The sequence below is a fragment of the Myxine glutinosa genome, chromosome 3, assembly GCF_964187855.1.
Source record: "Myxine glutinosa chromosome 3, kmMyxGlut1.1, whole genome shotgun sequence".
Lineage (NCBI taxonomy): Eukaryota > Metazoa > Chordata > Myxini > Myxiniformes > Myxinidae > Myxine > Myxine glutinosa.
In genome coordinates this window covers 68,868,438-68,884,569 of record NC_136263.1, presented here as the reverse complement: position 1 = coordinate 68,884,569, position 16,132 = coordinate 68,868,438, and the positions used below count along the sequence as shown (strand labels likewise).

Sequence of the window (16,132 nt, the reverse complement as noted above, 5' to 3'; positions counted from 1 at the left end):
CAAGATTCCGTGTACCATGGACGGGAGGAAGGGTATGACAACTGAAGACGAGATGGGATAAATCTGTGCATGAGAGAGAGCAATTTACTTTGGAAGAATTCCCAGGATGAGTTGATGTCAGAGGCGGTAGAGATGGGAGACCAGTCCAGATGATTGATGGCTGCTTGAAGACCGTGCCAGTTGGCCTGAGTGAAATGCCAGACTCATCGAAGCTGAGGAGGCTCTCTGAGAATGGTCAGAGAGATGTCCACTTTAACAAGCACATGATCAGAAGAGCCGATTGGAGCAGAAGAAGAGCAGCAGACATTTTCAGGGAAGTTAGTCATAACCAAGTCCAGAAGAGAAGATGCTCCGTTGACTGAGATCCGGGTCGGGAAATTGACAGATTGTGTCAGTCCCAGTGAGTCACAGAAGTATGCAAACTAGCAAAACTGGACCTGATGATGTGCTGTTTTGTACAACTCTGGATTTCTCCCTCTTTTAAGAAAAGGGATGTTTATGAACTTTGTCAAACTCATGCCTGCTTGACCTTGGTCCCTCATTCATCCTGAAAAAGATTCAATCCCAGATAGTAAAACATGTGGAATAATCAGGTCTGATCTCTATTTCTATACTTCCTCATGTCGGTGTCATTGTGGACCTAATTCCTTCCTCAATAAAATAAGTGTGTGCGTGTGCTTGTGCTTGTGCATGTGTCTGTCAGCTAATTTGCATACAAGTTATTAATGATTCAAGGAAAACGAAAAGCTATTGTATTGTAGTGGTGCTGTGTCTTTGAGTGAGGCATTATGTATCACCAGAAGCATTACGTTTTTGGGTTGTCATTCATCCATGATAGGTTTTCATTACCGCGATAACTTAAAGGGGAACGGAAAAGCTCAAACTACCTCGATGCTAATCTATCCCTTGATACCCTACAAAATAGATATGTCTTTTTCCCATTTGCGATTTATAAAGCAGGTAATTTTGCGTTTAAAAGTCAAAATCTTCTTCTAATTCAGGATTAGCCTTGACGTCGCACTATGAAGACAACTCCCAAATCCATACTGTCTACGAGTTACATCGTGGTATGAGTTAACTCTAACGGTGAATAATTTTTGAATTTCTACAAATACGCTGGGTTGATGCATCCTTGGTGATTGTAGTAATACAAACCGAGATGGTTTTATGCTACACCCATGGCCAAAAGATCCGAGGGTTGCCAGAAATTGTACGAGGTTTGTCCAAAATACCCAAGTGTGGATCGGGCCTATAAGATGTTCGCTTTTGTGCTCGGAACATTTTACATAGCACTGTTATGAAAAACAGAGATGGCTATAGATCTTGTGGTTATCCACCACGATTAATCAGAAGAAACAGCCATCGCTCAAAACTGTAACATCATCTCTACCGAGCTACCAGCACATGGACATGGGCGATTTTGCTGAACTGTTGCGAAGATTTTGCTGAACTGTCTGTTGCGATGATGAATCGATGAATCAAACACCTTTGTTGGCCTGCTGGCGACCAATCTCACCTTGCCACCACCCCTGTCTTCCCCTTCCACTGGGGTGGGAACATTAGCATGGCACGGATATGACACAGCTCAGCCACAGACACAAATGGCGTCCTGGGAAAGTATGAAATGGGATGATCTTGAGGGACAAAGCATTTGTCGCTCATTTGGTTGGTGGTGTCCGAGTGTGCCTGAGTGGTGCCCATGCTGTGTTGTGTCCGTGCTGTGCCGTGTCCGTGCTGTGCCGTGTCTGTGCTGTGCTGTGTCATGTCCCTGCTGTGTCTCTAGTCCGTGCTTTGCTTTGCTATGCTGTGCCCGTGCTGTGCTGTGTCGTGTCCGTGCTGTGTCATGTCGTGTCCGTGCTGTGCTGTGTCTTGTCCGTGCTGTGTCATGTCCGTGCTGTGTCGTGTCCGTGCTGTGTCGTGTCCGTGCTGTGTCGTGTCCGTGCTGTCCTGTGCGTGCTGTCGTGTCCGTGCTGTGTCGTGTCCGTGCTGTGTCGTGTCCGTGCTGTGTCATGTCCGTGCTGTCGTATCCGTGCTGTGTCATGTCAGTGCTGTGCCTTGTCAGTGCTGTGCCTTGTCAGTGCTGTGCCGTGTCCGTGCTGTGCCTTGTCAGTGCTGTGCCGTGTCCATGCTGTCATGTCCGTGCTGTGTCGTGCCGTGTCACTGTTGTGCTGTGCCATACTGTGTCAGTGTTGTGCTGTGCCGTGTCAGTGTTGTGCTGTGCCGTGTCCATGGTGTTCTGTCGTATGCATGCTATATCGTGTCCGTGCTGTGCTGTGTCGTGTCCATGCTATGTCATGTCCGTGCTGTGCCGCGTCTGTGCCGTGCAGTGTCCGTGCTGTGCTGTGTTGGGTCGTGTCCGTGTTGTCATATCTGTGCTGTGTCGGGTCGTGTCCGTGTTGTCATATCCGTGCCGTGCCGCGCCCGTGCCGTGCCGTGTCGTGCTGTGTCCGTGCCGTGTCGTGCTGTGTCCGTGCCGTGCCATGTCTGTGCTATGTCGTGTCTGCGCTGTCGTGTCGTGTCCGTGTTATGTCATATCTGTGCTGTGCCGTGTCCGTGCGGTGCTGTGTCGTGTTCGTGCTATGTCCTGTCGTGCTGTGCTGTGCTGTGTTGTGTCCTTGCTACATCATGCCATCTCTCTTCTTGAGTAATATAACTGATTTATCAGTTGATACAAAATCCCTGATAAACTGTCTATTGAACGGAAATATATAACCTACCAATCTGTAGTGAACATGCGACTGGAAGTTTCATCTGCACTACTAACACCACCATCTTCACTAACACCAACTTTGGCTGAATCGCTCGCATCAGGCTGGAAATTATAAGGCTCCCCAAATCCCCCAAAACGGTTCCCATCACAAATTTTGTCTTCAATAGTTTCTTCAAAATCCCACTGATCAGTTTCAACATACTGAGAAATCAGAGTTGCGAATGACGGAGGAATCGGTATCTGAATCCGAGATCAACATGCACTTTTTTTTCTATGTAAACCGCTATTTGTATCAAGGTGGGTTCATCTTGTGGGAGCAAAATCGAAAATCGACACTTTTGGACTGTTTTCGACACTTTGTGATTGGCAAAAAAAAAATCCCTTCAAATTAGACCATGGTTGATGATTTTCAATGGTTTTTAAGAAAAAATTGTGTTTGGGTTCCCCTTTAAGAACTGCTGAAGGGATCTCAATCAAATTTGACTGGAAGTACATTTAATGATGTCATGATAAACAGCTAAGATTATGATGTCAAGAGGTCAGAGGTCCCGTTTGGTAAACATTCTGTTACCACGCTAACTTGTGAACCAGCAATGGGATTTTGACCAAACTTGGTATAGATATGTTTTATGATGCAAAGATGAACTGATGAGATTTTGACATCGAGGTCAAAGTTCAGAGGTCATGTCGGTTAAAGGTGTGTTACTGGAGAACAGCTGAAGGGATTTTAGTCAAACTTTACAAAATTATTTGTAATGGTAGATGATTTGTTACAAAAAGGTCATGGGTCAGAAGTCACGTTGAATCTCCTGTTAATGTCATACCATTGGCTACGGCATTTAAACTCGACTAAGTACATGTACCATGATACATTTGTACAGATTAGAAATCGTGTCAAATGGTCTTTTGGTTTTAGGTCAAAGTTAGAGTAAGTAGGCGGAGGAATATCTATCGGTCGACGTCGCGGTGTCGAATTATCTGTTTTTTATTATTTTTCTTACCTCTTCCTTCTGTGTACGGAACTTTGAAGAATGTTTTGCTTCTAAATGAAAGGTGCTTTATATAATAATTTGATAGATTGATTTATAGACAACGAGGTATTTGTTCTGGACAAAGTGCCGATTAGGTTAGCATGCTTACATTTGAAAAGTGCATCGTTTTTATTTGTATTTGGCCAAACTACAATTTATCGGCTATAAGTTACTAAATTGCTACGCTGAAAGAAACTTTGATCTACATTCTACATGATTGTTTTTTGTGAGTTGTCCAATATTGTTTCATTCTAAGACTTTGATGTACCTTTCTCAACAGTTTTTGAAGAGCCTGAAGATCCAAGTAATCGGTCCTTCTTCTCTGAGATCATCTCGTCAATTTCAGATGTAAAGTTCAGCCACAGCGGGCGCTATATGATGACGCGCGACTACCTCTCTATAAAGGTCTGGGACCTTAACATGGAGAACCGCCCTATTGAGACTTACCAGGTTAGTCCTCTTAACTTGTATTGTCTTGCCTCATCTGCCATGTAAAAAAATTTGTGATAAAGCTCCTTACAAAAATATTATTTACAGTAGCAGAAGCCCATGGTAAAAATACAACGACAGAAAATCCTTAGCGTATTATCATATAGATAAAAGAGAAAAGAAGATCATACACCCTCTCCTCGGAGAAGCAAAGTTGGCATTCTTCGTGATGTGGATGCCGAGAATGACTGCAATGGGAAATTCAAAGTGGTTTGCACCATGGGACGACATCCTGCATCCGAACGTAGAGTCTTTGGGGTTTGAGGGCCGTCCAAATCAAAAAATGCTTTGCACCAATGGACAACATCCCATGTCCGGCGTATTATTATTATTATATAGATAAGAAAGATTATTATATAGAAAAAGAAAAGAAGAAGAAGACCTATAGAAGAGAAGATCGGACATACCCTAGAGAAGCAAAGTTCGCTATGACATGGTACACTGTTGCTCAGCGCACTGGCAGGGCATGAAGACCTGGAGAAGCAAAGTTGGCATTCTTAGTGATGTGGACGCCAAAGACGATGGCGATGGGAAAATCGAAGAGTGTTTTGCACCATTTGACCATATCCAGTGTCCAACTGGGAGGTTTGCAGGGGGTGAGGACATAAGGGAAAAGCCTTTAGCTCCAAAATGACAGATCCCTCTCGACCCTTAGGGTATTTTTATATGGATTGATACAGGGAATGTTCATGAGATTGGGTTATTCAAAAAAAGCACACACACCTGCAGAGTGTTGATGTAAACAATGCTGAGTCCCATAATCTGCTTGCAGTCACATGATGCTCTCTGCCCCTTAGGAGAATACTTTAATTCCTTGCACACAGTCCCAGATGAGGACCACTCCCAATTGAGGTTTGGAATTCGGCAGAGCACTCTATCTTGATGCCCACCCTCATTTTGATGTCTGCCAGTATCTGTCTCACTAGATCCAGCTCGTCGTCATTACAGTCAGCTAGATATAGAGCACATCAGGGATCTTTGATCGCTTCATGGTGTCAAAGGCCCATGGCATGTCTATTCCAATTTTATGGAAGTCCCAATGTTTGGGCATGACCACAGACACCAGTATGCATTGATCCCAAACAATGTCAGTGCAAATGCGCTCGCGTTTAGAGCCACTCTGGCAGTCTCCGGTGAATTGGTCAATCTTGTCTTGCATGTGGCACAATGTCACAGTGAGGATCTTCTGGATGCTGTTCAGGAGCACTATGGGCACAGATTTGCTGGCAGACCAGGTGGCTTCTTAGGTTGAGACAGTGCTATGAGGGTAACCTGCCCACAGCATCGATAGGCAGGCGTGTGTATATATATATATATATATATATATATATATATATATATATATATATATATATATATATATATATATATATACATATATATATATACATACATACATATATACATATATATATATATATACATACATACATACATACATATATATATATATATATATTAGGGTGGGCTTCAAAAAATCAAAATGCAGATTTTCTCCGGGACATGGTCTATTTTTGTTCCTTTTGGTGTCAAAGGAAACCACACCAAATTTGAATGGAATCCAATAATATTTAGGGGTGCCACATCAGTGATGAATTTTCCCCCATGCAAAAATAGGAATTCCCATTTTTTGGGCTGTATATACACAAAATAAATACATAATTATATATATACATTAAATGTAATATTAAAAATAAATATATAGTAAATATACATTAAATAATAAATATACATAAATACACATTATACATTATATATATAGTTATATACAATATATTATACATACAGTTTTGAGACTTCCTATGATCACTATCTGGGCAATTTTCATGCATGTTTTGTACAGGTTCCCGGGGTCAGGGGTACGCTTTTTTAGTGTGTAATATGTAGGCCTAACTTATTGACTGTGGCTCTTTTGTAGAGAGTGACCCTGTGGAGTAAGAATTAACAGGATTTTACCCACATTCTTGCTTATTTTGCAGATATGGCATGTGCTAGTACCAGTGTTTCATTGCAAACTCGGGCTCAGGATAATGTGTATCTCATTGGGTCCACTTCTGGAGATGCCATCAAAGGTGCCAAGCTCCCGACTGTGCATCAATCTCTTGTCCTGTTTTTCCATCACCTGAAGAAGGAGAATCGCACTGCCCGGGAGAGTGCAACCCTCACCATTGAAGAGGTTGTGAAGTTCTGGGAAAAAGCTCACCTACCTACAACGACGAAGCAGCACTGCATCCATCGTTTGGAGAGGCTATATGAAGAATGGAGGAGCCTCCAAAAAGGTGCAAAGCGGGGTGGTGCGACCCAAGAGAAAAAGGAAGCATCCTTCAAGTCCTCCTTGGAGAAGACGTTTGATCTTAGGCATGCAGATTCGGAGGCCATAATCACCAACCCCGAGGACAGGAAGTTTCTTCACGATCAATTCTCAGAGAGGAAGGCTTCAATGGGATCTGTAGACACTGTGTTGGAAGCAAAAACGAAGCGAAAGAAAGAAAGGGAAGAAAAGGAGAATTTTAGAGAAGAATGGATTTTAGAGAAGACTAAGGCAGAGAAGGAAAATAAGAGACAGGAAATGGTCATGAAGGGTGCTACTGCTATGGAAGTCACAGACTCAGACTCTGACTCTGAGACCACGGCACAGGCTGGTTCTTCATCATCTGATGGTGGGATATCTCGTCCCAAGAAAAGAAGGCCTATCAACATTGTCACTCCTGAAGTCGCAGCTTCTTTGGATCGTACGAAAACAAGTGACCGAATGGCTGTCCACAACTTGGCATCCATTTGTAGAGCAGTAGGATGGGATCCTGCAGAGCTGGCACTGAACCGATGGACAGTGCGGCGGAATCGCATGATGCATCGATGCAAAACCATGGACGAAATAAAAGAAGCATTTCATCATAATGTGCAGGGTCCTTTAGTGGTCCATTGGGATGGAAAGCTTCTTCCCGATGTCACTGGAGATTTTGTGCATGTGAAGGTGGATCGTCTTCCAATCCTTGTGTCCAACCAGTACCATGGAATGGAGCAGCTGTTGAATGTTCCCAAGTTACCTGACGGGGGAGGAGAAGCTATGGCAACCGCTGTAGTGGACACACTGAAGAGCTGGAACCTTGTGGGCAAGGTGAAGGCTTTGTCTTTTGACACAACGGCCAGCAATTCAGGTGTTCGTGGAGGGGCTGCTGTCCTCATTGAAAAGAAGCTACAGACTGAACTACTTCATTTGGCTTGCCGCCATCATGCGCACGAAATCATTCTGGGAGATGTTTTCACCACTCTTTTCGGTCCTTCATCAGGCCCTGACATCCAGCTTTTTAAGCGGTTTCAGGCGAAGTGGCCGTCCATTGCCCATCACCAACCAAAAAATGGATTCACAGATCCTGATACGGCAGCTGAGTTTGCACAGAACAATGACATGATGGATGAAGCTCTGGAATTTGCTCTTGTGTGTTTGAAAGATCAGCAGCCACGAGATGATTATCGTGAACTCCTAGAACTGACTGTCATCTACATGGGAGGAATCCCACCTCGTGGAATCCGGATCATGGCTCCAGGAGCAATGCACAGAGCCAGATGGATGGCAAAAGCACTATATTCACTACAGGTGTTCATGTTTCGGTCAGAGTTCCACTTGACACTTCGAGAGGCGAGAGAACTCCGAGCCTTCAACATTTTTGTCTGCCTTGTGTATGTACAGGCTTGGTTTCGGGCTCCACAAGCTATTGAGGCTCCCCTGAATGACATTAACCTCTTCAAGAAGTTGGAAAAGTTTGAACAAATCAATCAGAAGATGGCTCAGGCAGCCTTGAAGGCACTTGGCCGCCACACGTGGTACATGAGCCCAGTACTAGTGGCATTTGCATTCTTTGACACCAGAATTGACAAAGAAAGCAAGATCAATATGATTGAAGCATTGAAAAATGACGGTGAAAACCCCTCTCCAAAGAGACCAGCTATCAAACGAGGAACCGCCCTGTCAATCGCTGGCCTCATAACAAAACACACCAAGCATTTCTTCAGCATCCTAGGGACCCCAACTGATTGGATGGATAAGGATCCTGGTTCATGGGAGCAAGAAACCAGCTTTCAGGAAGCAAAGAAAGCCGCCAGTGGCTTAGTCGTGGTGAACGACAGGGCAGAAAGGGGTGTCGCATTGATACAAGACTACAATAAGCTCCTTACAAAGGATGAAGAGCAAAAGCAAGCTCTGCTCCAAGTTGTTGCTGCTCACAGGAAGATGTACCCCGATGCCAAGAAGGCAACAGTGGTGAAACAGGCCCATAAATAGGAGTTACATTTCTCATTATATTTGGGTTTTTTAATATTATGTGATATGGTGTCTCTTCATTTTATGAACTGAACATTTGGATTGTTATCATTGAATTTGAGTTTTCATAGCAATATAGTGCTATTTGTGCAGCTATTGTAACTTGTGTTTGCTAGAATACAAAGAAAGTGAGTGGAGGGTGGATTTTCATAAAACAAACTTCTGGTTTTGCTTTCGATCCATATATAGAAAAGTTTTGTAGACACCTTTAGTTTGAAGGCTGATGTGGCACCCCTAAATAAAATCAGATTGCTTTCATATTTGGTGTCTTTTCATTTTGGAACAAAAGGAACAACATAAAGCCATGTCCCAGTAAATATTAAAAAAAAATTATTTTGAGCACCACCCTAATATATATATATATATATATATATATATATATATATATATATATATATATATATATATATATATATATATATATATATATATATATATATATATATATATATATACATATATACATATATATATATATATATATACATACATACATACATACATATACATATATATATATACATATATATATATATACATACATATATATATATATATATATATATATATATATATATATATATATATATATATATATATATTATATATATATATTATATATATTATATATATCGGGGAAAATGGCCTTAAAACGATCATTCATTCATTCATATATATATATATATATATATATATATATATATATATATATATATATATATGAACGAATGATCGTTGTTTTAAGGCCATTTTCCCCGCTAGAGCAGGGGTTAGCCTTGTGGGCCCCATGACAATCATGGTTCCCTGTTTGAGGCAATGTTTTTATGGCCAGATGCCCTTCCTGACGCCAACCCTTGGTCACGCTCTTACGATGCGCAGGGATACGGTGTACCTATTCTAAATCGGGGTACACACCGTGATCATTCATCCCAGCAAGCTGGTACTCAATTTGCCGACCTCGGAAGGATGACAGACTGAGTCAACCCCCCTGGTGTTAATTCAGCGATCGACCGGGATTCAGGATCCCAAGCCGGCACCCTAACCGCTAAGCCAACACCAGGCTTCAAATATTTCCATTTCTTCAACACCATTTCTCAATACAGTACAAGTCACATTTTGCCCTGGAGAGAACAAATGCTTACCGTACGTCTTCCAATGGTGGCAGCTCACAATTATTATAATTCAAAATTCCCTGAAACTTGTCCTTGGATTTCTTTGTGCCGTTTGTTTGTCTTTGTTACACTTTTGATTTTACACCCATTATCTTTTTGCTCACATTGTAGGTTCATGAATACTTACGGAGCAAGCTTTGCTCGCTTTATGAAAATGATTGCATCTTCGACAAGTTTGAGTGTGCTTGGAACGGCTCGGACAGGTAAGCAAGTTCCCATTCGTATCCTGCTATTCATATTGCTTATTGTGATTGTACCTCCTGGTAGAGTGGTTTGTCCTGGTTGCAGGTTTGCATCAAACCATTATTGGTCGTTGTTTTTAGGCCGATTTTGTACGAAAACACTTTCCTTTCATTGGTGGCTCTTTAGTGCTTTTTTCAAGTTGACCTGAGGGCTGGGAATGTTTTGTGGGCTAGTATCAAATTTCGACAAGGAAGAGCAGGAAGATTATCCCTCCCTTCAGGTACCTCACACTGAGTCGCCTGAGTGTTTACCGGCAATCCGGTAGCATATGGAATGTTTTGAGACTTTCTTGGTTTACTGCATTGTGTCCCGTTTATACTGGAAATCATTCCATTCCAAGAAGTGGAATCATTCTGAGTTGTTCCGAGCCCAGGTCAGAACCGATCGTTTCCTTTTGATCATGGGCCATGTGTGACGCGATCTCATGACCATAAGTAGTAAGTACGCATGAGCCGTGAAGGCCTGATCCCAAGGAGGGTGTTGGGTTCGTCGTTGTATCGGCTTGTTTTTGCCATTACCCCACTTTTCCTCTTGTGGTCGTTCAATCACCTGTTTGCAAAGTTTGGGTTTCACTTTTTATCCTCGACGTTACTTCGCAGAGCTTTGCCTTGGATAAAACAGCTGCACTGAAATGGGACTGACCACCTTTTCATTCGTCGGATTTTCAATGCATGTTCAGCACGCGTATTCTTTTCTGATCAAAGTGCTAGCAAGATGCTTCCTCAAGATGCCAGCAGCTCCTCAATCTGTGAAGAGTGCCTAGATGAGGGTTTTGCTACTCCTGTTGTTTTTTTATGCCTCTGTTGACGAAGTCGACGGAGGCATTATGTTTTCAGGTTGTCCGTCCGGCTGTCCGTCAGTCCATGATAGGTTTTCATTACCGCGATAACTTGAGAACAGCTGAAGGGATCTTATTCAAACTTGGTGCAGGTATGTATTTTGAGGTAAAGATGAACTGATTATATTTTGGGGTCAAAGGTCAACGGTCATGTTCGGTGAAAATCCTGTTACCGCAATAACGTTGTGAACCAGTGATGGGATTCTGACCAAATTTGGTAAACATATGTAGAATGATGTAAAGATGAACTGATTCGTTTTTGGGGTCAAGAGGTCAAAGGTGAAAGTCTGTAAGATGTCTAACTTGAGAACGGCTGAAGTGTTCTAATTCAAACTTGGTCCAGGTATGTATTGTTATGGATTCGGCCCTAATTATTGTTGGTATTATTATTATTGTTGGTTCTCAGTAAGGGTTATTGTGGTTAAAAGGTTTAAAAGCGCTCATGACAAAAATGATGCCGGAAATCGGATAGGGCACCGGAAGAGGTGGAGCGAAGAAGAAGAGGCGTGAGGAGATCGTGAAAAGACGTTTTTGTGGAAGCTCCGGACCGAGCGGTCCGAGCGTACAGTGCGAGTGAACTTTGCGTCCATGAAAGGAAGTTCGTGCGATAGGTGATATCGCCGGAGTGCTGTGGAGCCTGGGTAGTCGGGTATCTGCATTGAGGTTCCGGAGTATCCTTGCCTCAAAGCCCCGGCTCGAGTGAAAGCCGTCCGCCATTTCGCCACGTGCGCTACCTTCAGTGAAAAGGTTTTTGTCGCGTCGGCCGGGCAATATTCCCCGGTGGGTTGCCGGGGACGGCTGTGCAAGAAAGTGGCTTTTGAGGATTATAAGGAGACTCACTGATTGAACCGCAAATGTGTGCGTCGGAGCGCGTCTTTGGGAGGTTTCCCATTCCACCGCTATTGTGCTGGGTGTTGGACCACGTGACCTATGGGTTGCTTCGATCGTCCACGCCTCAATTGATTGTGATCGGACATTGATCCAACGATCGCTGGAGCGAATCGACTTCGCCTTGGAGGGGTGCAGAGACATTGGGGGAGTGCTGTGAGTTTGGGTTAAAGGACTAGATAAGGTGGTACCATCTTAAAATAGTGATTGTAGGGCGAATTGTTATTATTGTTTGTGTCGTGATTCCGGTGTGATTTATAATATATTATTGTTTGTTCATAACCCTTGGTGTGGTTTCATTATTTGATTTGATTGATTTCAACCAAGGATAACATATCTTTCTGCCGGGGACCCTCTCAGGGTTCGGAGGTTTACCGAGACCAGGGGATAGGGGAGGACCCCGTAACAGTATAATGACGTAAAGATTAACTGATTAGATTTTGGGGGCAAAGGTCAAAGTCCATAATGGGTCTATAATTTGAGAACCACTGAAGTGATTTAATTCAAACTTGGTGCAGGTATGTATAATGATGTAAAGATTCAATAATTAGAACTTGGGGTGACGAGGTCAAAGGTCAAAGGTCAAATTCTGTTATTTGTCTATAACTTGAGAACGGCTGAAGTGATCCAATTCAAACTTTGTACAGGTATGTATAATGATGTGAAGATTAAATGATTAGATTTTGGTATCCCTGAGTCAAAGGCTTAATTTGATGGTGTTACACAGTTGATAAAGCCTGTTGTATTGCTTCCGTTGTACAATCATTTTTTTTTTTTTTTTTTTTTTTTTTTTTTTTGGCATGTCTTTCACTGTTCTTCATTGCATTTTTCCTCCACGACCCCTTGCGCCACCCTTTTTTCCCCAGTGTCATAATGACTGGCTCTTACAACAATTTCTTCCGGATGTTTGACCGGGGAACCAGGCGTGACGTCACACTTGAGGCGTCTCGCGAGAACAGCAAGCCACGCGCTGTCCTCAAACCACGACGGGTCTGCACTGGTGGTAGCAAGCGAAAGAAGGACGAGATCAGTGTTGACAGCCTGGATTTCAACCGCAAGATCCTTCATACAGCTTGGCACCCAGCTGAAAACATAATTGCCGTCGCCGCCACCAACAATCTATACATCTTTCAGGACAAGATAAACTGAAGCAGCTGTAGAGATTGTCCGGTAGGTTAATGAAGAAGGCTGACGAGGGATGGGTTCCTAAGGGGACTGGGAGAGAGAGTGCGAGCGAGAGAGAGAGAGAGAGAGAGAGAGGTGCAAGCATTCAGATTGCGAGAGTTTGGCAAAATATGGTGGGACAGGTTTTTTTTTTTTACTGATTTGGGTAGGAGGGTGTTGAGGGGTGATTATCGGGCCATGGAGAGGACGACACCTTTTTGCTTAGTCGTGTTTGCAAAATGGAATGTAATGCCCTGTTTGGGGTATTTGACTCAGTTCATCTTTGTCTCACGAGGGACATTATGTTTGCAGGAAGTTTTAGGATTCGTTTAAATAATTTAAGGTGTGTGTGGGGGGTGGGGTTGAGTGGTGGGGTTGGGTGGGGGGGTGGGGTTGGGTGGCTAGGAGTTGGGGCGGGTACTGTGTCATCGATGTAACAGCTTGGCGGTGAATTGGGATTGCAGGAAGGTCTGTGCAGACTTTGGCGGCTGAACGTCCGTTTGTTGAGTGAGTCAAACGAGTGTGAATATGGCGGGGAATTTTGTATTCGCGGGAAGATGTGCCGGCTCAAGTGTCGTTACAGCTCTCAAATATGTTGGATCCTCTCGGGTCTGTGATGTCCTACTTTTATTTTATTTTTTTGGGCCTAAGTACAAAGTGGTGTTGTGGCCTATGCTCTCTTTGCATTATCCTTGCCACAAACCTGTCAAGCATCTTAATGGCTGTATTTAGGCCATTTGGCAGCTACGATTGCACACAGCATTTTGCAACTTTTGTTGGTAATTGATGTTTTTTTGTTTTTTTCTTTTGCAGTCATTACTCCAGCGTACCACGTGAACGATTGATGAATACAACTTAGAATGATTGACCCTGAAGCAAATTGATGGTGGCACGGCACCGCCAGTCAGGCCTTGCCTCCTTTTTGTAATCTCCCCCACCCTTCCCTCTCCCCCACCTTTTTGTTTAATAAATTGAACCTGGCCATCACACCAAGGCCTTGTAATGTGGTGCAGATTTATATGGTTCACTTTACAGCAGAGCAATGCTGCAGCGCCTCATCCACAAGGGCTTAGATTGTGGATCTTTCCCCCCATAAGCATCCGATCGCCTCCGTCATTCGTCGAGACAGCAAACCTCGAGGGGAGTGCGTTTGATACGAGAGATATCTTAGCATTAGTGCAATGCTCTGTGGTCCTATTATTCCCACCGTTCTGTTCCTATTCAGAATGTAATGTTCACAAAGCCACATTAAACTTTTCGCTGTGGGCAACTTCGCAGCAGTTTCTGCACTACCGTTTTGTCGGCGTGAAGTGTTTACAATGTTTTCTTGGGGGTTTGTAAAGGTAAAATAAAATGTCCAATGTGTGCAGCCTTTTTGCACCCTTTAGAGCTGGATAATTTGGGCTCTTTGGAGATGTGCCAACCTTGTTGGCCTTCCCAAAAAGCCTTTGCCCGTTTTTGCGAGCCTTGTATTTGCTGTTCAAATGCTAAAACAAAAAAGGCCTCTCTCTCTACTCGAGGCTTTGGTGTGATTTTTTTTTTTTTATAGCTTTTTTTTTATTTTACCTGCATTAAAAGGCCAGGTACTCGGTTTTATCCATGGTAGTTATAAACATTATCCTTTTTTATTATTATTTTAATTTTTTTTAAATTCCTACCCATAGTGAACATGCGGATTGCCACTGGACGTGCTGCCATTTTGATTTGTCTCGTAGAAGGCTCAGGGTCGAGAGTTTGATGATTGGTCGAGAAATTTTGTACATTTATTTGCAACCGTGTCTGCCAACCTGGTGACCTCCTAAATTTGCCCTCACCAGTCCAGATTTTCTTTTCTTACAAGTTTAGTTCACCACGTTTTTTCGTTTCTTCTTCACGAGTTTAGTCTCTGCCCTTCGCAGAAATAAGAGCACAGTCATCCTGCTGGTTTTGCCAGTAATACTTGTGCCTCTGCGGCGAACGCTGCAATTTCCCCTCCTATCACTCCTCTCTCCTCGGCCTTTGTTCTCTACTCGCCATTTTGAGCGCACCATAAATAAATAAAAACACCCCTCGCCACTCTTCGCCATCACAGAACTGTGGTGGGTCGGTTACAAAAACACACGAGCACCCACGTCGCTTGTTGGTCCTTGAGCCTGAACAAAGTTTCTGATCGGCAAGCCTGGACTTGTCTCCGAAGACTTCCGAAATGTACATTTTGAATTGTCATTGGCACGAAGGGTACGATGATGAAAAAAAAGGAAGCACACATGATCTTGCTTTTGAAAGAAGTTTTGAAATTTATTGTGCTGTTGTCTCTTTAAAAAAAAAAAAAAAAAAAAAAAAACAACCAGTACTGTGGTTCCATCCCCCCCACCCCCCCTCCCAAACCTCCTTCTCCTCCCAAACCTCCTTCTCCTCCCCTCCAAACAAAGCTGGCTAAGCACTGACGTGTACCATATAGCATTGGACTCTGATAGGTTCTTGTACCGTACTTTGCCAAATGGTTGTGGGGAAAAGCAGATGAATGTGTAATCTGCAAAACGTTTTGTCTGGATTGCTAGTTTAAATAGGACTGCCTGGGTAACTTGTATTAGAATTTGATAATAAAACAACAAAAATTATTTCTTTTGGCCTGTGAATAGCTTGAACTTGCTGTAAGATACTGTATTTCAAAAGTCATGTACGTTTGTGAACAAAACTTTTGGTTTTTATTTGGGTTTGAACGTCACTGTTTAGAACAGACTGTATATGAAGTTATTCCTACCTTAAACATACTGCGTACAATGATGGAAATGTTGACATTCCTTTTTGCCACTCTTCTCCGATTCCTGTCCTTTCCTACCCCCGACCTCCCTTCCAAGTCACGATACCCCCAACAACTATAGACCCCTACCCCTGTGTGTAAAGGGGGTACTGAAAATAAAAAAGTTACCTGAAAATATTTTTATCTAAAGTTTTTGATATTCTGGTTTTGCTTGTGGAGGCAGTACCTCAAAATGCTGGTTTTCCATCTCGTACAGAATACGTTAACGTTTGAGGGGAGATGGTCAGAGTGACAGATGTTAGTCTCAATACTAACAATAGACGTTAGCGATTGCAATACAATAGCCATTGAAGTCTCAATAATTTGATTCTGACATTTAGTATTTTGGCTTGGCAGGATAGCCTGTTATGCACATTTGCCTCTGAGCCGTCTCATCTCATGGGTTTGCATCTGGGCACAGGTACGACTGTCATCCTGTTCCGCATGCAGGGCGATGATTCAGAGCCAGGTGTCCCGTTTACCAGCATTGGTTG

General features: G+C 43.0%; 1 protein-coding gene across 8 annotated transcripts in view; it reads left to right on the top strand.

Moving 5' to 3' along the window:
* LOC137423527 (serine/threonine-protein phosphatase 2A 55 kDa regulatory subunit B beta isoform) overlaps positions 1 to 15,776 on the top strand; it is a 240,058-nt gene extending 224,282 nt beyond the window's left edge. For 5 of the 8 annotated variants that reach the window (XM_078774183.1, XM_078774186.1, XM_078774181.1 and 2 more), the window contains 3 exons: positions 4,022 to 4,191; positions 9,835 to 9,926; positions 12,559 to 15,776. In XM_078774183.1, coding sequence (XP_078630309.1) covers positions 4,022 to 4,191; positions 9,835 to 9,926; positions 12,559 to 12,841 — 545 coding nt within the window. In that variant the 3' untranslated portion in view covers positions 12,842 to 15,776. The remainder of the gene's footprint in view (positions 1 to 4,021; positions 4,192 to 9,834; positions 9,927 to 12,558) is intronic. The other 3 variants (XM_078774184.1, XM_078774182.1, XM_078774180.1) reach the window with 1 other exon arrangement.
* The last annotated feature ends 356 nt before the right edge of the window (positions 15,777 to 16,132 follow it).